Raw genomic sequence first — 22,569 nt, 5'->3', positions numbered from 1 at the left:
CGGAATCTTGATGATGAAGATCTCCTTTTTTCTTTCTCACCCAAATCGATGTCAAAAGTGATTGAACAATCTTGGCTAATGTTTCAGGGTCTCCCTCAAACATTTCTGCATTCAGGTTATCTTGGTCAGAATCTTTTCCGTTATTGAGAGATCAGATGACAGTGACGCTTTCTGCTTTCTATGGTGTGGCAGTGTTCATATCCAAGTCTGCCTCTGCTTCTTGGATGGCCACTTTGCTTGTTAGTACTGATCTGTTCAAGACTTCTTTGAAGTGTTCAACCCGGAATGCTTCCTGTGCTTTCTCTGCTGTGAATAGTCTGCCTTGCTTGTCCTTGGGTGTTCTGCACAATGTTTAACACGGACTATCTTAGTGATCTTGAAGCCCTTTTCTGGTTTTCTGCTACTGGCGTCCTACTCTGCTTCGCTGACAAAGTTATTCATGCACACCCACTTGTCTGCTCTTGTCAATCTTTTGACTGCTCTGTTTGCTTCTAAGTATTGTTTATTGTTGCTTGTACATCTCATCCAGCCTCTCAGGTTTAGCCTCCATGAGTTTCTGTTTTGCTGCCCTCCTGCCTTCAATGGTGTGTCATGTGTTCTATCTTATCCATTCTTTCCTCTTCTGTGTCTTGGTCCCAAGGCATGTTTCACTGCTCTTCTCATATATTGAAGAGATCTGTTCCCATTTCTTGTTAGCTGTGTCTGCAGTTGGCTCATACTGATCATAAGTGTCTGTCAGGAGTTGGAACCTGTTTTTGATTTGTAGGATGAATGCCTTCTCAGTCTTGGTATCCTGTAATATGCCACATCGAAGTGCTGTTGTCCTAATGTTTTGTATTCGGTTTTTCTGAGGTTTAGTTCACAAACGCAGTCACTAGATGGTGATCACTGTGGATGTTCGCTCCCCTCCTCACTCTGACATCCTTCAGTAAGCGTCTTTTGGTGCTGCTTATCATCAGGTGGTCACTCTGGTTTCTGCCATTAGGTGAACATCAAGTTAGTTTGTGAATATCACGCTGGAGGAAGCAAGTCCTCCTATGACCAGATTATTTGTGTCACAAAATTCCAACAGTCTTTCTCCATTGTCGTTCATATGCACTATGTTAAATGTGTCAAATTGACTAAATGTTTTCTTCAGTTTGTTTGTGAGACCATTTAGCCAACTTCTGGCCATGATTAATCCATCCCAGGTATGAATTTGTATTTACCTAAAGTATCTTTTTGCTTGATTTAAAAATAATGCTCTAAAGGAAGCTGACTTACAGAAGAGTTAGAAAAGAGACAGCTGGAGTACCACTGTCTTGTTTGATGTAACTCCTCTCAGAGTACAGGGGACTCACAGCAGTGTTCTTGCAGGCTAATGTCAAGCATAACATTAAACATTTACAATAAATGCAACAAATAAACAATTAGTAAAGTTCACATTCAGAAGCAATGCAATAGCAGAGATGATTTTGGTTGGTATCCTTACCTTGGCTGGCTGCAGTGAACCTAAGCCAACGTTAAGGAGCACCTTCCGGATTTGCAGGACTTAAATGGCAGAGTCTGATACGCCTCACTCTCCAAGACACAGTACTGCAAATATATGAGTAAGCACAAATATCAGTACCAAACTTTAAAGAGAAGGTGGAATGGAAATAAGAGAGAAAAGAAAGCTGGAGTACCACTGTCTTGTCTGATGCATGTTCTCTTAGAGTTTATTTGACTCACAACAGTGTTATTGCAGGCTAATGTCAACCATAACCTTAAACGTGTACAATAAATCGAGAACTAAACAATTACTCAAGTTCACATTCAGAACCAATGTAATAGCAAAGATGATTTTTCATTGGTATCCTTACCTTGGTGTGTCACAGTGAGCCTTAGCCAAGGTAGAGGAAGCACGCACTGGAAATGGTGAGCTCTAGGTTGAAAGCAACCTGGAAAACAGTTAAGAGAAATCAAGGGACAAAAGACAACAAACAAAGCCACATCATTATACAGAAGCAAGTCGAAATTCAGGCAAAAGGTCAGGAGGCTAAGGGAATTGAAACAAGGAGAAATGTAACAAAGTTGAAGGGCAGGTAATATAGTGAACCAACTATAGCAACAATGAAGGAGCCAATGCAACACGAGAAGTAACCAGGCACCTTCCCAAAGAAGTGAACAGCATATAAAGCACAGTTGCCCCTAATAACCTGGACGCCCCATCCCCTTGACCTCCTGGCTAGGAGTCCTAATGCCCCACCAGCATCCGCCAGTCCTTTGCAGTCTCAGGGATTTAAGGGCAAAATTTGCATGGCTTTATGTGCTTGCAAACTCAGAATCAGGACGTTTGCAACTGCAAAAAAACCTTTTTGTATGTACAAACCCCATTTTGCAATTTGGTAACTCATTACCGTATTGCAAAATGGGTTTGCGATTTGGTATGAGAAAGTGCATGGTAAGTGCGTCCCTTCCTAATAGTGACTCGCAGGGAGATGGACACTGAAATGCAGTCACAAAACATTTGCAGTTTACCACCAACTTCAAGTTGGTGCTAACCCATTCGCAAACCTCTTCCCCTTTGTCAAGGTGGGTGCAAAGTTTTTTTACCACAGACCACTGCCACTGGCACGGACCACGGGCCACAGACTACTGCCTGTGCTTAAAAAATTCCCCCAAGGAAAACAGGCTGCATTTAAAAAAAATGCTTTATTTAAAAAACAATCACAGACATGGTGGTCTGCTGAACCCTGTTGGCCACCATCCCTGTGATTTTTGGCCAGTTCCAATGGGTCACAAATTGCGACCTATCTCATGAATATTGATGAGGTAGGCCCATTTGCAACCCACTGGGAATCACTTAGACCCATATTTATACTTTTTTAGCGCCACATTTGCGTCATTTTTTGACGCAAAAGCGGCGCAAACTTACAAAATACAATTGTATTTTGAAAGTTTGCACCACTTTTGCGTCAAATAATGACCCAAATGCGACGCTAACAAAATATAAATATGGGCCTTAATGTGTCTGAGGCAGATTAGTACACCGCTGTTTGTAAATTTCTAATTGTGAATTGTAATTCCTGATTCACAATTAGGAAATCGGAAATACAAAGCTACATACATCTAGCTTTTAGAGCTGCCTCAGTTAGGTCTTTTTTCCACAGCAAGCACTTGTCTCTGCACGTCCTGTTGCTTCGTCAAAAGCACACCCTTTATATAGGTTTTTTGATTATGTCAAACTTTCCAGAGAGACGCTCACACTTGTCCTCAAAGCTGCCAAGTGTGGTGCAGATGTCAGATTTGTTTTGCCATGTAATTGGAGAAAACCTTCAGCAACACTGTTTACAGCCAAGGTGTCCATTGTGCTGGTCACCTGTTATATTTTATGAGTCAGCCGAGGTTAACATGCAATATAATTTGTTTTTATTGTTTATTGTTGTTTTCACACTTTTCTTTACCAGAGTCCTGAATCTTCAGGGACTAGCACCGCTTACGTATCACAATATCAAAGACTGAACTATTTGGGCTGATGGCTCACAATGTAACATCTGTAATGATAGCTGATGTTTGGCCACTAAAGAAACCAGAGGCATTGTCTGTGGGAAATGTAAAACATTTAAATATTGAGAATAAATATAACCTGTTGTGTTTCAGAAACAAAAAAATGCACAATAAAAACATGTAGCAGTAAAACTTTGACAATCTGGAGAAACCACATCTAACCTGAAGACAACCATAGGAAGATTATCTGGACAACTGATTTATATTTTCCATTTATTGAGCTATATGAATTATCATTTTGCTAGTTAAATTATATAGAACGTATTATTTTTTTATTTGAACTATTAGGATTGTCTGTATTTGTCTTCTAAGGTACCCTGGAGTATTATTTCATTTATCACTCCTGCTCCTTATGCAGAAACTGTTCTTACATTTATCTCCCACAGAGACATAAAGAAATGCCAGCAAATAATCGAGATGGAAGGGACTAATGTTCTGGATAGTTACGATGAGAAAGGTCATATGCCAGCACACTGGGCTGCCCTCACAGGAGCAACAGAAGTACTGCAGTATTTTCTGGACTGTAAAGGACCCGTGGATGAACCAAGCCGGGCAGAACTCGGACAAAGACCTATTCACTGGGCAGCTGCCAGCGGTGACATTTCTGCTACTGACCTATTGCTGAAGGCGGGTGTGTCAATAGAGGTGGAAGACCAGAAAGGACGCACGCCCTTGATTACGGCAGCACAGTATGGACAAACAGCACTCTGCTGCTATTTAATGAGTAAGGGTGCAAAATTGCACACATGTGACTCTGAAGGAGATAATGCTTTGCACTGGACAGCTTTCAAAGGTGAGTTATTGATTTATTGAAGACATTCATTTTAAAAGGTGCAAACATTATAGTTCCTCAGTTTGATCTTATTTACCTATTTTATGATTGAGGCATTTTTCTGAAGCACAAAAATACATACAAGCATTGACAAAGCCAATAGTTCTTGCATTAGCCTCCAGCCTTCTGGCAATTCTTCTTTTGTTTTGACATGTTTTTTGCAAAACGTTATCGCTTAGAAATATGCCAGGCCCTCGTCAATCTAAAAGAAGTCATTTGCTACAAGCAAAAACGTTTTTGGGTTTTAAAAAAAAACACACATTACTGTAGTGCTCCCTGAATTGAACGGAACTACCTTGAGTGTGGATGTGTTTCTTGTGAAAGAGCGGCACGCTGCAACGTGTAGTGAAGGCAGTTATTCGCTTAAGTGGGCTGATACATTGCCCTATAATGCTTGCTGGAGTGGGTGGAAGAAAAATGTGAATGACATTAACTACAGACTAATGGATGAAGTCTGATGGAAACCCCCCTAAGTAACTGTGCTACACACTTAACTTTAGTAAAATCACGGACTTGAAAACGTCAGTTAGTTTGGCATTATCTGCAAGCACCTTGACTTTGAGAAAGAGAGAAAAAGAAGGACAGTGAAGGAAAGAGTGGGTACGAAAGAAGGAATTAATGAAAGAAGGAAAAAGAGAGAGAAGAACAACAGAAAAAAAGGAGGAAAAGAAAAGAAGGAATGAAAGAAGGCAAGAGTGAAAGCTGGAGAAAGGAAGAAAAAGAGAAGGAAAGCGAGAAAGAGAGGGAAAAAAGAAGGGAAGAGAAAGGGAAAAGGGAAGGAAGGAATGAAAGACGATAAGACTGAAAGAAGTCAAGAGAAAGAAAAACAAAAGTAGGAAAAAAGAAGGGAAGGAAGAGAAAAGAGAGCAAGAAAGAGAAACAAAGTGAGAAAAACAAAAAGAAAGAAAGAATGACGGAAAGAAAAAAGAATGAAAAAGGCAAGACTGAAAGAAGGAAAGAGAAAGAAAGAAGGTGATGGAGAGAAAGAAAGAAACAAATAAATTAGGAAAGAAAGAAAGGAGAGAAAGAAAACAGTGAAAAGAAGATAACAATACAGAACAGTTTCAAAAGGGACACAATCTGGTATGCTGTGAAATAGTCATAGTCAGAAAAGCAAAACTCTACAAAACGAATAAACAACAGCATTGGCAGGATATGGGATCTGATCAAGACAGAATGTACATCAAAAGCTCTCACTATCAAGTAATTGTAACGTAAAAACAAAAACACTGGCACTGGCACTGAAGGGAGCAAGCTTGTGTGAGGGTGCGCTCATTGTAAAAGGGCAAAATGCAGTCACTCAAAGTGAAGCTAGCCAGTGACCGAAGTAGGCCGGCCGATTGCCCCATGCTGTATGCTTTACTGGGTAGAAGTAAAATGTGAATGACACAACATACCAATGGGTGATGAGAGGTTGCTGGAAGCTGCTATATGTATGTATACTATCCATATTTTAGTAAAATCAAAAGATCTTGGTTAATGCTAGACTTAACAAGCATTGGCAAAGCCAATCGGTCTTGCCATTGCAAGAGCTATTGGCTTTGCCAATATGTTTTAGCCATGTTGTACACCAGCGTGGCTACTGTTCAGCAAGGGTAGAAGGTACTGCCATTCCACTTCCCTAGAATACTCCACTCTATGCCACTAGACTCTACAACAGTCTACTCAACTCTACGTCACTCTAATCAACAACACTCTACTCCACTCCGTTCTTCTCTACAGTACTCCACGACACTCAATGCTACTCCACTCTGATGCACTACTCCAGTCTACTCTCTTCCACTCTGACATTCTACTCCCTCCGCTGTACAACACTCTGCACCAGTGGCTCCCAACCTTTTGGTACACATGATACACTTTCTTTGCAGCGGGCATGTTAACCATCTGTGTTACCTTATATGAGTCAAAACTGCCACTAGATAAAACTCCCATTTCTCTCCAGCATGTACATTAATCACCAGTTATCTTGCCACTTTTATTTTTCCTGAAAACCTCTGGATATATAGGGAACTTCCAGTGCATTTAAAACAAATGAAGTAACAAATATACAAACACTCATGTGTTTCTGTTGAGAGGTCCCAGCTGGAGAAGTGCCTTCCTGTGGGCCCAGCCCTTGAGATGCCTCTCGACCCCCTGGGAATGTGTCACAGACCCCTTGGGGTCCACGGCCACTGGTTGGGAACCGCTGGCATAGAGTGTTGGAGTGGCATAGAGTGTTGGAGTGGAGTGACATAGAGTGGAGGAAAGAAGTGTAGTAGAGTGCAGTAGTGTGTCCTAGAATAGAATATAGTGGAGTATAGTGGCATGGAGTGGCATAGAGGAAGTTGCATAGAGTGGAGTGGTGTCATAGAGTGGTACAGAGTCGAGTAGAATGTTGTAGAGAGGAGTGGCATAGAATGGAGTATAGTTTAATAGAGTGGAGTAGAGTAAAGTGGCATAAAGTACAGTGCTGCAAAGTGGATTGGCATAGCGTGCATTGGCTTTGAGTGAAAGGGTGTAATGGCCATTGGAGTAGAGTCCAGTGACATACAATGGTGCAGAGTAGAATGCAGTGCTGTAGAGTAGATTGTTTCAGATTAGAATGAAGTGGCATAGAGTGAAGTGGAGCAGGATAGAGTGGAGTGGTGCAGGAAGAGTCCAGAGGTGTAGAGTAGAATGGTGCAGAGTGCAGTGTCTTAGAGAAGAGTGGTATAGAGTTCAGTGGTGTGGTGTGCAGTGATGCAGGATCAGGGGTGTGGAATTTATTAAAATATCTACTTGTCCACGGGACAGGTTGCTTCTCAAATCTACTTGTCCTGTAAAAAGATCTACTTGTCCCTTTGGTGCCATGTAGTGTGGCGCCAAATTATAGCAGCAATCTCATTATGTAAGAGCTCTGATAATAGCCTCTCTGATTATGCCAGGGCTACTACCATAGTAGGGCTTGAATACTAGCAGTTTCAATCCCTACTGTAGCAATTTCCTTATTTTTCCACCTTTCTGCAGATCTGCATACTGGGGCTGGAGGAAGCAGTAAGCAATAGTTCCAGGGCTGGAATGCCTTTGAGTCTGCAAACCTACTAACCTGCATGTTTTAAAGATTTTCACCAGCTTCTCTCTAATATTTTCCCATAATAAGAAAGGTTGGACATTTACTCCTGACAATGGCAGAATTAGAACTTCTTCCAGGGTTGGGAAGAAAGTGGCTGGAGGGAAAATGAACTTGCAAATGCTCAATAGATTTTCACATGAGCAAATCTACACATGCGTATTTACCCATGCTAAAATACAGTTCACAAATATTTTATAGGGGTACGACATATACCATGGTTGCACTTTTGTGACTTTCTTTAAGAATTTGGGGCCACATGTAGGTAGGTTCAGATTTGTGACCCGCAAATTGCGAGTCGCAAATCCGAATGTAGGATGGTGTCCCTGACACCATCTGTGATTCGCAAGGGCTTCGCAAATGCTCACCTCATGAATAATCATGAGGTGGGTCGCAATTTGCGACCCCCTTGCGAATTGGGGCCTCACAGGGATGGTGGCCTGCTGGAGACAGCAGACCACCATGTCTGTGACTGCTTTTCAATAAAGCAGTTTTTTTTTTTTTGTTGTAATGCAGCCCGTTTTCCTTAAAGGAAAACGAGATGCATTACAAAAACGAAAAATGAAACGTTTTCGTTTCATTTTTTCAGAGCAGGCAGTGGTCCGCAGGACCACTGCCTGCTCTGAAAAAATGTTTACAGTGACATTCACAATGGGGAAGGGGTCCCAGAGGGACCCCTTCCCTTTTGTGAAAGTGTTAGCACCCATTTGAAATGGGTGCAAACTGAGATTGGTTTGCGCCCGCATTCGCAAAACAATCCTACATTGCACTGCGAGTAGCAATTAGGAAGGGAACACCCCTTCCTAATTGCGAGTCACAAACCCGTTTTGCGATTCGGTAACCAGGTTACCGAATCGCAAAACTGGGTTTGTGCATCGCAATGTGCTTTTTGCACGTCGCAAACAGCGAAAGTCGCTGTTTGCGAGATGCAAAAAGCTACCTACATGTGGGTCATGGTCCCTAATTAGGTCTGGTGTTAACAAAGACATTTTGTTTTTATTAAACTTCTATTTCTCTCTCTTTCGGCTGGCTTTACTGTGAGTGATCGCATTCTTCTCTTCCTCAAGGAGCATATTGCCACACAAAGTAGTTTTGTTCAGTGTCAGGAACTACAGTGGCAATCAGTGACGTAATGAAACTGGAGGGTGCCCCTTTGCAAAGAACATGGAGGAGCCCCCTCTCCAGACTCACTCAGGGCAGGTGCTGTGCTAAAGGGGCCCCCTGGAGGGCGGCTGCGGGGCCTTTGTTATGCCACTGGTGGCAACATGTGCTTTTAGAGTTCAAAAACGTTTTGGTTTTTTTTGCCAGTGTTTGTTACAATGTTGAGGACCTGGTAGCTCCCACAACAATAAAGTGTTACAAAAGCCATGTCAAAACAAGACACGCATTGATGAAACTAAAAGACTTATAAAAAATATGTCAGATCAGTTGGCTTTGTCAGTGTTTGTTTATTTTCATGCTTCCCATAATCGTGTTGAAAATGGTTACACTGATTTTCCATTAGAAATATTTTTGGGAAATACTAGCATGCATCAAAACATTTGACTAAATGACACTTCATTTGCATATAATCAGAGAGCATTCTGGGAGCATTATACTTAGCCTCATAGCCTAAACTTTTCAAACATGTGTATACACGTTTTTTTTTTTTGTACTGGAACCAACGTCAGTAGTGAAGTGTGACATTAAAACATTTATTTACAGCACTCACCCTAATAATGAAGGTTTTCAAATAATGAACCATAAATACAAGTTCGAACAGCATTATCTCTTGGAAACACATTACCTCAACTGCAGAGAGTTCCACTCTCTGTAAACAGGCAGCCAAAGGGTTTGTGCTGCAGGGGGTTGGGTCTACTTGTCCTAAGGACAAAGTAAACATAAAATCTTGTTGCCCTTGACCCCAAACAAGATGTCCCGGGCGTCGGGCATAGGAATTCCACATCCCTGAGGATAGATCAAAGTGGTAGAGTGGAGTGTTGTAAAGTAGAGTGGTGTAGAGTGCAGTTGAGTGGTGTAGAGTTGAGCAGTGCAGAGTAGAGTGCAGTGCCATAGAGTAGAGTGACCTTGAGTTCAGTGGCGTAGAGTGCAATCTGGCAGAGTAGAGTGTCTCAGAGTGCATTGGCATAGAGTAGAGTGGTGCAGAGTACAGCATAGTGGGGTAGAGTGATGAAGAAAACAGTGCAGTGGTGCAGAGTTGAGTGATGAAGAGTAGAGAGGTGTAGAGGGCAGTGGCAGAGAGTGCGGTGTTGCAGAGTAGAATGTCATAGAGTAAAATGGTGTAGAGTAGAGAGGTGTAACGTGCATTGGTGTAGAGTGCAGTGCTGTACAGTGGTGTAGAGTAAAGTGACAGAATTTTAGTGGTGTAAAGTAGAGTAGCATAGAGTGCAATGGTGTAGAGTACAGTGATGTAGAATGGTGCAGAGTAAAGGGGCATACAGTGCAGTAGAGACTGGCATAGAGTGCAGTGACACAAAGTGTTTGTTTTTTAGCAAAATGGCATAGAATGCAGTGCCATAGAGTGGAGTGGTGGAGGGTAGATTGCAGTGGTGTAGAGTGGAATGACAAAGAGTGAAATAGAGTATCATAGAGTAGATTATTCTCAGAGTAGAGTGAAGTGGCTTAGAGTGCAGTGGCATAGAGTAGAGTGTTGTAGTGTGAAGGGATGAAGAGTGCTGTGGTGCATAGTAGAGTAGTGTGGAATAGAGTGCATTGGCATAGAATAGAATGGTATAGAGTGGAAAGAGGTCTAGTGAAGAGTGGTAGAGTGAAGTGGTGCAGAGTAGAGTGCAGTGATGCAATGTGGAGTTGAGTGGCATAATGTGGAGTGGTGCAGAGTATAGTGTAGTGGCACAGTGTGGAGTGGCATAGTGTAGAGTGTTGCAGAGCAGAGTGCAGTGTTGTGGAGTGGTATAGAGTGGAGTGGGGTAAAGTAGAGTATGCCTGGTGTGGGAGCGCACTGCCATTGCAAGCACATCTTCAATTGAAATTACCATTACATTTGCACAGATGTACAGTTTTACTGTTAAAAGTATACAGTGTACAAACCATAATGTGTGGAAATGTCATCACCTAGTATATTGATTTGTTTTGATCATATTAAAATATTTGTTTCTACCACAGTTCAGAATTACCAAAAAGTTTACATCATTTGTGCTTTCCATTTTCTGTAATATCTGCACAGATCAATTACAGACATTAACATTTTGTTTTGTGCTAGAAAAAAAATAAAATTGTGCAGCACACCCTGAGAAGCCAGCTGATTGTCACAAAAATCCTCTCACTTTGAAGTCAGGGAAACAAAAGTAAACCCCAAGCTCCCTGGGAGACAGAGACTGACATTTAACCTCAGTCTTTGAATGCAGAGGAAATATGACAAGAGAAGAACAAGATTTAAAGGCCTGTTTACAGATTCAGTACTGGTGAAAGAATACAGTAAATAGGGATTGAGAAAAGGAAGGGATAAACTCAGGTTGGATAGCCTAAAACAGAAAGCAAGCAAATGTGAAGTGCAAACCACAACACGAATGGTAAGCAATGGGATGAATGCATTCTTTGGGAAGCTTTCCAAATGTCCCCAAGATATCATTAGCAAACCAGAAAGCTTATCTGTCTGGTAGGCCACAACCTAAAAAGACCATTGCTTAAGTAGCTTTCAATGTTTCCTTACATGAAGCCCAATTTGTACTGCTTCAACATCTCTTATAGTTCTTCCAATTAGGCACAAAATGCTTAATGGGATGCCATTTTTTGCCTTTGATAATACATGTTTGTTAAACATTTAATTATTTTATATCTGGTTACTCCTTTTACTAGGGTTCCTAATCACGAAATTCAACCACCAAAGAACCCATTCATGATGGAACACTAGAACCTTAGAGCTCCTACCTTTTAAATAAGGAAGTACCAATATCTCAGTAAGTTTTGTAATGTGCGCAGAAAACTAGTGTCCAAGAGAGGCAGGCACAGAGTCATTGAAAGTACATGCACTGGATGCTTCCCAAGACAGAAGCATTTTTTTGCACTGTCCCCCAAATACTCTGGGCATCCAGTGGACATGCCATAAAGAAAAGGGAGGTGAGCTAGGAACAGCTCATCAACATATTTCTTTCTCCTTATGATCAGTTTATTGTTAAACTGTATACCAGTGATAATCCTGTGTGGACTTAAATCATATTAAAATTTTCAACCCATTCACAGCACAAAAATAACTATTGCTGTATTATATTTGATGCCCTTTATTCGATTTCACCATGGAGGGAGACCAAATTCTAGCCTATTAAAAACAGCAGCTCTAATTTTTCTTTCAAGTCAAAAAAATGTTGTACTCCCAATTCGGTAAAGCAACTAAGAAGGAATGAAGGTTGTGAGTTTTATTGGGGACTTTAGAAACCTATTCTCCGAAGGAAAGAAAACAGAAAAGATAAATTGTCCCCTCAGTTCTGCATCAGGTAGGAGAGAAGAAAATGTTTCAGCATAGTGAAACTGTCATGGCTGTGTTTGATTGCCCAGCCCCCAAAAGTCATGGACAACACAAGAGCTAATTCATTCTTGCATTTGATCTTAGGTATGGAACCCTCCACATGTAGGCAATGCAAATGCTTGAGTGCTCCAAGTGTGATGCAAGTTCAAGTCTGTGTCCTGCTTTACTCCAGATTGTGTAATTTGCAAAATATGTGAAAACCTGCTGATATGGATGTGAGATTATGTTCAACGTTTAAAGAAAAGTGGAGAAGGAAAGGTTTACTGTTATGTTATTTTTGGCTCTAAAAGCACCTCATATTTGTAGCCACTGAACTTCACCTTCTTTCTACCTATCTATGTTTTGATGCCCACTGTTTACTGACACTGCGCCTATACTCATGAGCACTCCAGCGTGTATTGGGTCTGTATTCAACAGCCCAAGATTGGCACTGTGTCTGTATCATCCTTATAAGAGCTGGTGCTGTGGCTATAACACAAAAAGATAAGAGAAAGACAGAAATACAGTGACTAAGGGAGGGGAGGGGCACGGAGGAAAAAGAAAGTGCAAGATTGAAATAAATGGGCAAGGAGGTATGGTGGTGGAAGGAAGAGGCATGAGGTGGAATCAAGACTATGCAGTCTTGGTATTCAGCTATCTTGACATTCATCAGTGCCAGGTGGGGGCCTCTCAGAAAAACTTCGGGCACCAGCCACTTATTATTTTACAAACTAAGCACTGCTTTATCGTATAAGGAATACATTAATTCTGTTTGGAAGAGAGACATCACTACTATTTTTTTCTCAAGTATTATATAGTGTGAACTTGACTCTCTTTTGTAAGAGAACCAGACACTACACATATTTTAGGCACAGGGAGATTAACTAATTTGCTCAGACTCACAGAACATTTAGTCAGGACTGGGATTCGAACCTGGGTCCAAAAGTCAGCAGCGCATGCCACTCCACCACATATTCTCTCCAATATAGTGTACCAGCCAAGGATCCAGACTGCCATTATTTTGGTAGCCAATGCTCTTTAAAAAACACATTGGGTTCTTGAGTTTTTTTCAGTTCAGATGCCCTATAGGCCTGCCCTCTGAACTCGTGAGATGTGGCGTTTCTTCAGCTTTGGGGCAAATTAGAGAGGAGATGTTTAAAAAGTGCCTAATGTCTTAACCTACATTAAGAATATCATACACTTTATGCCCTGAAATCTATTATATTTAACCAGCAAGCAACGCTACAGCAGTGTGTTAATGCCAACGGAAAGAAACAACAGCTGGTGCCTGTCCCCAAAATCTGTAAAAATGTATTAAGCTTACAAAATGTGCAAAATATGCTGGCAAAATAGGAAGTCGGTGATTTGACAGGTACCGCCAGAAATTGAACTGATTCTGCCCAGCTGCACCTCCACTTCACAGGCACTAGCCTGTTGTAAAATCTCTGGCTGTTCCCAAAGACAGTGTATAAATACATAAACCGTGTGGCCATCAAAGTTAAAGGTTGTGGTCTGTTTTCACACTGCTGCTCTGCCCATCCTCGTGCTCGCCTTTACTGCCCTTCACTGAGGACAGGGAGACTGTCAGGTTGTAAAGACTGGCAGAAGTGAGGAAAACTCACTTTCCCACAGAAAGGTTGGGGGGATTGCTCTAGCCCTACAGCAATTAAATGGGAGGGGATGTGTTCTTGGCCAGTGCTTGTAGAAACATCCTTGCCGAGTACGAATAATTCTAAAAACTAGAACGAATGTCTTTGCTTTGGGACTCAGAGAAAGTCAAATATTCTTTGTTCATGTAAATGTCTGGGGTGCAGAGAAAGGTCTCAGTGCTCTATTACCATGAGCCTTTATTGCACTGTCAATACTGATGCATTTACTTTGGCGAAGATCATGCCAATATACTTCTAAAATACAATTAAACAACTCAACTTAAAAGAGCCTCCAGGAATATGTATTTTCCTAAATTAGTCTTCCAAACTTGTCATGACAAATGAGTGTCTTTTCAATGACAGTCGTATTTTCCATTGTAAACGCGAACCTTTTTTTGGGCTGTTTTCACTTAAATGTATATTCCCTCTTATTGTTCCAACATTTTAAAAGACAATTCTCTTTAATCTGGAGACTGACAAATAACAGTGATTGTAGTGGATTTTACCAGTAAAGTTCTGTGTGTCCTTGAGCGTTCGAGAGAGCGCTGCAGGGTAAAGCATTACAGGTAGCATCAACATGGAGATCCAGGAATAGAACGAGGAAATGAAATGGGTTGGCTTGGAGCATTGGGGGCTCGAGTTGAATTGAATGAATGTCTACTCATGTAAAGCGCTCCAATACTTTCAGGTTGAGTTTGCACAATCTTAAAACAGCAACAAAAACAAAAGTCAAAGCCTTTCATGAAGGCATCTGGCCTCTGAGAGTCATTTATTGTGCTGAGTGGGAGGCCAGCAGAGAGGGAAGAAACACACTGATGGTCAGAGGAAGCAAATGGCAGAGCTACAGAACATGCTGTCTGTAGTGGGGCTCAACAAAAAGAAAAAAAAAGTTCTGAAAATTTCGAGCAGTGTAAGCACACAAGTACTTGGGCCATGCTCTAGGGGAGCATCAGGTGCAAGAAGAGGGAAATGCCGACCGCAGAACTGACTAGCAGAAAGCAAGCAATTGAGAGTGTCTTTGAAGCCTACCAATGGTAAATAGTGGGTGGCACTCATACCCACTAAGAGTAAGCAACATGTCTCGAAGAGACAGAGCATGCACTGTCTAGATTAGACCTAATTAAAGGAGTACTTCTGCTATAACAAAGAAGAAACTAGCAGACATATTTGCTTTTACCACGTTCGGGCAAATTTATTTTTAAGTAGATTCTAAATTAATAAAGAGGAGGCCTTGATTAACAATGTGTGGTCTGATTTATAGTTTGGAGCAGATTAGTTGTGAGATCATCTCCCCAGGGATTAGCCAGTATTTGTTCAATGACCTGTCAGCCCTTATCATCAGGGGAATGTTTCCGGATGTTCCACCAGTGGTGTGCCTAGAGTACTGCATATTATTCTGCTAAAATATTGTAAGAATCGCGCTTCTATCTTTTCAATGTTTGTCCAGCACAGACTTTCTTACAGGCGCACCACACAGCGTAAATTACATTCCGTGAACTAAGTAAGAGTGGTATGGAATTTTAAAGGTATTTTGACACAATCATGCTAAAAAAGGTTGACTCTACAGTAAATGTACAAGCACTACAAATGACACATTTGAAATGTTTAAAAAAGAGAGGGCAGACTCAAGTGTGATCTTAAGGTGGGTGCAGAATCTGTAGGTAGCAATGATCTAACCCCTGTGACTCCCATGTATGCTATTACCTTTTAGAAAGCAAACATCTACCATATTTTCCATGGCAGTATTAACTCTGCGAGATATAGGTGTGTATCAGTAATTCCATATTGGGTGACTCCTCTGCCTCCACGTCTGGCAGAGTCAACCCAAAACCTTTGCTGAGTAGACGGTGGAGCACTATGAGTCTCTCAGGTAACATGTATGCCAACTGAGGTGCAGTCAATAGGGTTGTTATAGCTCTGCGAGAGAGGCGCAGAATGTACAATTTTTCAGCTGATTCTGTATTATCATGTACCTCGAAATCAAGACTAAACCCTTGTTAGGAAAATCACTGTTTTGGAATTCAGTGCTGTTTTAGAGCTCCATATGAGAACTCTGCATGTGTGGTAATGTTTTCTGCAACCCTAAGCTCTAAAGATATTTATATGATGATGTACGTGAAAATGTAAAATATATTTACAGTGACTTTTTTCATGTGTATGTGTATAAAACAGTTTAATAAATTAATTGAAAAGCCTTTATTGTTTAAAAGTCATCAAATAATAATGCGTCAAATGTCCCATCACCACAGATCAGTGCCTTTCCTACTAAACAATAGCACATGTCATGAAAGGTTGCATTTTTAAAGGCCAACAGTGATGACTCTGGGACTGGAAGAATGCTTCAACTAATATACCAACTATTGTGCCTCAAGCCCGCATAACCCTACGCTGGGTAGACAAACAGGGGGAGCAGCAATCCATTTGTTTTCAGAAACAGGTGACAGCTGTTCATGTGTCAATGTGCCACACTCCTCAGCATGGAAAGCGTAGTTCAGATCTAGCCAAAGTATATCATGCTGACCAGTACCAAGGCACCCAAAGGAAGAGGGTCCTGTGTCACTCAACTGTCCCTCATCTAGCAGTGTCTCCCTTCAGGACCTTGGCAAATGTAGTTTGTAGCATTTAAGGAAATCCTACTCCTTTTTCTTCATATGCAAGATCAAGAAGAACCCAGACGCAAAAAAAAAATCCCTATAACACTGTGTAGTTTAGTGGACCTGGGGGTCAAAATGTACAGGCTGCTCTTAATAATGGGAAGCGTAGTTCAAGGCTAACTATGGAGGGTCATATTGATCAATGGAGAGGCGACCAATGTAAAAGTTGGAGGCATCACTTCACCGTTGGCATCCTCTACAAATTACCTTGGGAAGTGTCATTGCTTTAGGGCTGTCTTGATTGTTTGTGTGCATAGAATTCAAAATTGGGGACACCACAAGTAGATCCGTCATGAAATTGAATGATTTAATGTACTCGAGCAGTTAATTTGTCTCAGTCCATATGTGTCATTTATGAGAACCCTGGATTAGCTATGATATGTATTGGGACCATGAAAAAGTCGAAAATATAATTCTGTTTCTATTATTACATATTGAGCGCTATATACTACAAAGTTTAAGAAGCCTCTGAAAGGGTGTTTTGAAGGGAGTTTGTGGCTGCCCTTGGGGCAGCACATTCGCTGTAATAGGACACACTTTCTCTGTTTGCGCACGGCTCACCTATTTAAATGTGCACCATGGCACAGACAGGAAAAGTGCACCTTATCTGTAATACGGCCTTGGAACTCAATCCAACTCTTCTCCAACACTGACTTGATCAACTTTCCCCATCCCCTCAATTCCATCACCTTTGACAGTGCTATTCTCCCCTTATTCATCAAGACGCCTTTCACCCGTTTGCATCTCTTTGTCGACTCTAAACATTGTCAACCCATCCCTCTCTACAGGAACCTTCCCACCATCTTGAAACTAGTCAAAATTCTTATTTTACAAAAGAACCTCAAACTTATTGCAAACAGCTGATCTAAAAAATGTCTACCTTTTACTTTTCTACCCTTCCAATATGTAGTCCTGGGAAATCAGTCCTTAAAGCAAGATTGATATGGCCCTACTTTCTGTGATTAAAGCAATTCTGGCTGATTGGTTGTGAGATCTATTGAGCCTGGCAATACATTTATTGGGTAGACCATAATAGATTATGTTACAGTAGTCAAGACGTGACATCCAGTACAACACGTGGTCCAGGAACACATAAATGTCATTTAGAATGTGGAAGTTGTATTGAATATAATCAGCATACATTTGGAAATTCACGTTACAAAGCTCTTTGAGGTCTGCCAAAGGGCAAAGGTTAACAAGAAGACACAAGAGGGAAGATACTTGAAGAATGTTGCATGACGCTGCATGTGGGGATGGTTCGATTGATCTGAATTATTTATTTTGGCTATGGCCAGTGAGGAATGATTCAACCCACTGCAGTAAGGTCCTGTGAAACAGCGTTGTAGAGCATGGCCAGGTCGAGGAGAATCAGGGCAGTTTTCTTATCCTCTAAGGAGAATCTCTTACTAATAGGAGTGAGGCAATGATGAGGTCAGGTATGTCCATCACTAAAGTTGTGAAGAGTTTGAAGCCTACGGCTGAACTTGAACCAGAAGGTGCTTTGGATGCACTTATTTTGAAGGTCAGGTTATGCTCCTCAGTTGAATCCAAGAGTTGGAATGAGGTGATGGTAGGTGTGGAGGCGTGATTGCAGTGATAGTGGGTAACTCCAAGCCATTATTGATAAAATTGTTAATTTTGCAATTTTGGATTCGACAAAGATGTTGCTAAGATGTGCATGGGTTTTTCTGCACAATGATTAACATTATCCTGTGCCTCCACAGTGTGTGGTTTTGTATCACTTTTGGTGTGTGTGCATTGATATCTGTGTTGCATGGGTAATAGCATAATTTCTGAACTCTCTGAAAATGGATGCCTGTAAGGACGTCAGTCTGTTTTAATGCATGCCCATAAGTTATGCCCCTCTGTACAAAAGAAAAATCTGTAGGTTATGTCAAAGCTTGTTATTTAAAACAGAATTAATTTGACACATAGGAGAGGTAGGGCATGGTCAGTAGGGGGCACAACATTCGGCTTGCTTGTTAGGAAACTGAAGCGGTGTTAGAGTTGAGGCAGACATGAAGTGCCCACTGCGGGGAAGCATCGAGAAGAAGTACTCCAGAGAGGAAGCAGAGAGGAAGCATGGTTTAAGTGCCTGCTGTATCAGTAGGCAGATGTCTTCAGCCTGGTTCTGGGGAAGAAAGAATCACAAACAGGACTAAGAAGAAGGGGGGTGGTGTGCGCTTGGGGCATGAGAGGTATCGTTCTACATCCAAACGGGTATAGGACAAAACAACACTGTGAGATTCCATTATTAAAACAAACCTACAACGTATCTTTTTTAAATAAAAACATAATAGAAAACAAATGAAGCTGAATGCCACCTTCAATTTGCTGAGTGCAACAAAAAACTTGTGGGATCGGATAGATTAATATTCCAACAGGGCAGGGAGCTATGGCCCAATAGAGTGTGTAGCCTTTTGCTATGAATATGTAGTATTGGTTTTTTGCAGGCGCGGCTCCTCTGTATGGGCAGAGGAGCGGCACCCCCCTCCAGCAGCAACCGCTGCAAATCCTTTTACACGGAAAGGATAATAAACAGAACTTATTATCCTTTCTGTGTAAAAGGGGCGGGGCATTGGGGGTGACAAGCCGAGGGTAGTGCTCTGTGCACTCCCTTCAGAGCGCATGTGTGTTTGGCCGGCCATCTCGGGCCGGCCAAACTCACATGCGCTGTAGGCTCTCACGGGCTGGAGAGAGCCTGCACAGGCTCCCAGTCTGCCTTGGAGCGCCGTGGCTGGGCGCTCCCAGCCAATCCTGACGCTGCTTTGAGCAGCGTCAGGATTGGCGCAGGGCAGGTTGGGAGCCTGTGCCTGCAGCAGCGACGGGAGAGGAGTGGCGCGAGGCGCAGGAGCAGAGGTACGTTTAAAAAAAAAAAAAAAAAATTTGTAATTATTTTTTCCCCGCGCCCCCTGCACCCTCTGTCCTGCCCAGCCACACGAGCCGCTCCTGGTTTTTGGTTTAATATTAAACGTCTGTGGAGACCCATGAAAGAAAGGACATCTTGTTAAAACAGATATAGAGTGATTCTTTTACAAACACAAAAAAAAAAGTAAATCCATAAGAGTGCAAGGTGTGTGCAAACTTTGGGATAAGAGTGAAGTAAAGTACATATAGGCATTTCCCTAACTCTGCCCTTAAAAAATTCACAAAGCCCTCCAGTAAACCAAAGTGCATAGGAATACTATGTTCTGCACCATAAGCAAAGTTTGAAACACGTGACTGAATGATTCTAAAATGAAAAGCTACGTTTCATTGCACACGACAGAGATTTTTAGTTTTTTTTTTTTCTCTGCACAAGAGTGATTTAAAATTGTGCAAACAATACAAAATTGATTTTCGACTGTATTCTTACCGTTATAACAGTGACAACACTCATCGGTATGAAACTGATCTTAAACATGTTGGCCACAAATAAAACATTGGTTCACGGCCTTCGCCTCAATGTCTAATTGTAATTATTAAATATTTTTGCTTGTACAGGGTACTGTGAGCTAACCCACCTGTTGCTATACTCTGGTTGCGATGCAAAACTGCCAGATAGCTACGGACAGGTAAGCTATTGTTTGTGCTAAAAATTTTTACAAGTTGCCTTAGATACCAAATTATACCTATCACCTTTAAAGCAGTGACATGTGGGGCATGACGTGAGGACCTGAAGCTCGCCACATTCACCTTTGTCTTGTTATTCACCCAGAAGCCGCAGGCTTTAAGAAGGTATAATTAAAGTGCAGTAGTTCCAGTTCTGTTCATTTTTAAAGATTTTTGCTACGATGTTTTCCTTTAAAAACCAAACAAACTCTTTAAAACAGGAGAATATACAAATGTGACTAGATTTTCTAGAGCTAGGCTATCAGATTCAAGAAAGAATATAATAATCCAGTTCGGAACATAACTATGTAATTAATGATTCATAGAAATGATTACTATTTACATAATGTAATAATTGATTTGCCCTAATTTAATTACTTATACAAATCATTAACTAAACCAGTAACAATGGGGAAGTTGATTACCTCACAAATATTTTGATTTGGAGGCTTATCTCTTATGCAGCTATGGAGGACCTCTTCTGGTAAAGATTTTTATGTTTATACTGCAAGTCTTTTGCTTTCTTGTTAGTATTTCTAAATCTCCAACTCAGGTTTTTGTTAGCCAATCTCATTTCAAAGTTGTTGTCAGGTGCATCTTCAGCTCTTCTACATTTGAAATCAAAGGGAGTAACTGGCGCTGAAAATGGGGAAGTGGTGTAGGGTGGCGTGAGAAACTGTTTTATGTTGTATGTTTTTCTTTTAAGGTTTGTAACTGGAGTAGCGAGGTAATAAAGAGTGTCAGAAGAATTTAGGGGCATATTTACAAGGAAGTGGCGCAGCGCAGTGCTGGGCCAAAATTGACAGCGCCGCACTGCATCACTTCAGAAACGCAGGGATGCATCGTATTTACAAAAATACTGCGCACCCCTGTGCTTCCCCTAGCGCTAAATTCAGCTGCCTAGCACCATCGCAGGCACCCTTGCAATATAGTGCAAGGGTGCCTGCATTGCAGGGTTGATTGTCTATGTGCAGGAAGGTGTCCCTTCCTGTACATAGACAATAATTAATGGCCTTTTGATCTTTCTATGTGTGCTGCAGAATTCAGCACACATAGAAAAAGTAAAAATGAGGAGAAATAAAAGTATTTCTCCTTGTTGCACCATGCTAATGCCACTTCTGGGGTGGCGTTAGTTTTTGGCATTGCCTCAGATTTATGTTTCCTATTAAATCTGGGGCAGTGTCAAAAAGCAATAAGTGTTGCGTGGATAGGCCCACGGCAACACCCATTGCATGCCCCTCTGCTGCAGAAAACTGCATGGGGCCCATATGTACAAGGCGGTGTTAAGCCACAAAACGTGTCTTGACACTACCTTGTAAATATGGCGCTGGGCACAGCGCCACTGAAGCATCACAAAAAGTGATGCTCCTGTGGCGCCAGGGGCTTGTAAATATGCCCCCAATTGCTTTTCAGGCAGCGGAGTAGCAAAAGTAAGAATAGCTAGGATTACAGGACTTAGCTGTCATATCTTTTTTCTCAAGAATTGGGAACTGATAGGAGATAAAATGGTTGCTGAAGAGAAGTCAATTTACACTTTCTATTGGAGGAAGGGAAGCAACTGACTTGTGAACGGTAGAAGTAGGTGCCCAAACAGCTAAGTTATAATATTTTCTGTGAGCCAAGATATCAATAAGACAAGGTTTGAAAATCAACAAACATTGGCAAAGCCAATAGGTCTTGTTTGTGTAAGAGCTATTGGCTTTTACAATGTGTTGTAGCCATGTTGTACATGTTGTATAAAGCCAATAGGTCTTGCCTGTGTAAGAGCTATTGGCTTTGACTGTGTTTTTTGCCATGTCGTACACAGGCGAGGCAGCTGTTCAGCATGGGTTAAAGTTTGTGGCCTGGGATGTCATGGCTTAAAGTAGGGTAGAGTAGATAATTGTGGAGTGTCATAAAATGTTGTGGTATGGAGTGGAGTGGTGTTAAGTGATGTGGAGTGGTGTAAAGTGGAGGGGCATAGAGTGGAGCAGAGCAACATAGAGTGCCATGGTATAGAGTGAAGTAGAGTGTTGTAGAGAGGAGGTGCAATGAGTAAAGCAGAGTGAAGTGGTGTAGAGTGGAATAGAGGGGAGAAGCATAGAGTGGAGTATAGGGGCATTGACTGTTGTGGCATACAGTACAGTGTGAGAGTGGAGGTGCATAGGGTGAAGCAGAGTGTAGGACAGTTGAGGTGCATAGAGTGGAGTAGAGTGGAGTGGTGCAGAGTGTCAGACAGTGGAGTGGCGTGCAGTGGCTGAGAGGGGAGTGGAGTGGTATAGAGTGAGGTAAAGTGGAGTATAGTTTATTTGTGATATGTATCAGAAAAATTAATAAATAACATTCTGTTCCTACAGTTGCCTATTGAGTGCTATATACTATTAACACAAGGAGCCTCCTACAGGTGGTTTGAGGCGAGTTTATGGCTGCCTTTGGAGTGTCGTGGAGTGGAGTGCCGTAGAGTCGAGGGTCATAGAGTGGAGTGTTGTAGAGTGTTGTGGATTGGCATAGAGTGGAGTAGAGTGTCATAGAGTGGAGTGAAGTAGAGTGTTGTGGCGTAGAGTGGAGTAGAGTGTTGTGTTGTAGAGTGGAGGGGCATAGAGTGGAGTGTCGAAGAGTGGAGTGTTGGAGAGTGGAGTGTCGTGGAGTGAAGTGGCACAGAGTGGAGTAGAGTGTCATTGAGTGGTGTGACGTAGATTGAAGGGGCGTAGCGTGGCATTGCATAGAGTGGAGTAAAGTGTTGCAAAGTGAAGTAAAGTGTTAAGGAGTAGAGTGGAATGCCACAG

General features: G+C 41.8%; 1 protein-coding gene across 1 annotated transcript in view; it reads left to right on the top strand.

Annotated features, from left to right (window-relative positions):
- LOC138301868 (uncharacterized) overlaps positions 1–22,569 on the top strand; it is a 188,281-nt gene that overhangs the window by 41,865 nt on the left and 123,847 nt on the right. The window contains exons 3-4 of the mRNA XM_069242359.1: positions 3,915–4,321; positions 19,697–19,767. Coding sequence (XP_069098460.1) covers positions 3,915–4,321; positions 19,697–19,767 — 478 coding nt within the window. The remainder of the gene's footprint in view (positions 1–3,914; positions 4,322–19,696; positions 19,768–22,569) is intronic.

The sequence above is a fragment of the Pleurodeles waltl genome, chromosome 1_2 (genome assembly GCF_031143425.1).
Source record: "Pleurodeles waltl isolate 20211129_DDA chromosome 1_2, aPleWal1.hap1.20221129, whole genome shotgun sequence".
Taxonomy (NCBI): domain Eukaryota; kingdom Metazoa; phylum Chordata; class Amphibia; order Caudata; family Salamandridae; genus Pleurodeles; species Pleurodeles waltl.
The sequence above is the reverse complement of the archived record's forward strand: the minus strand, read 5'-3'. Positions and strand labels throughout refer to the sequence as shown.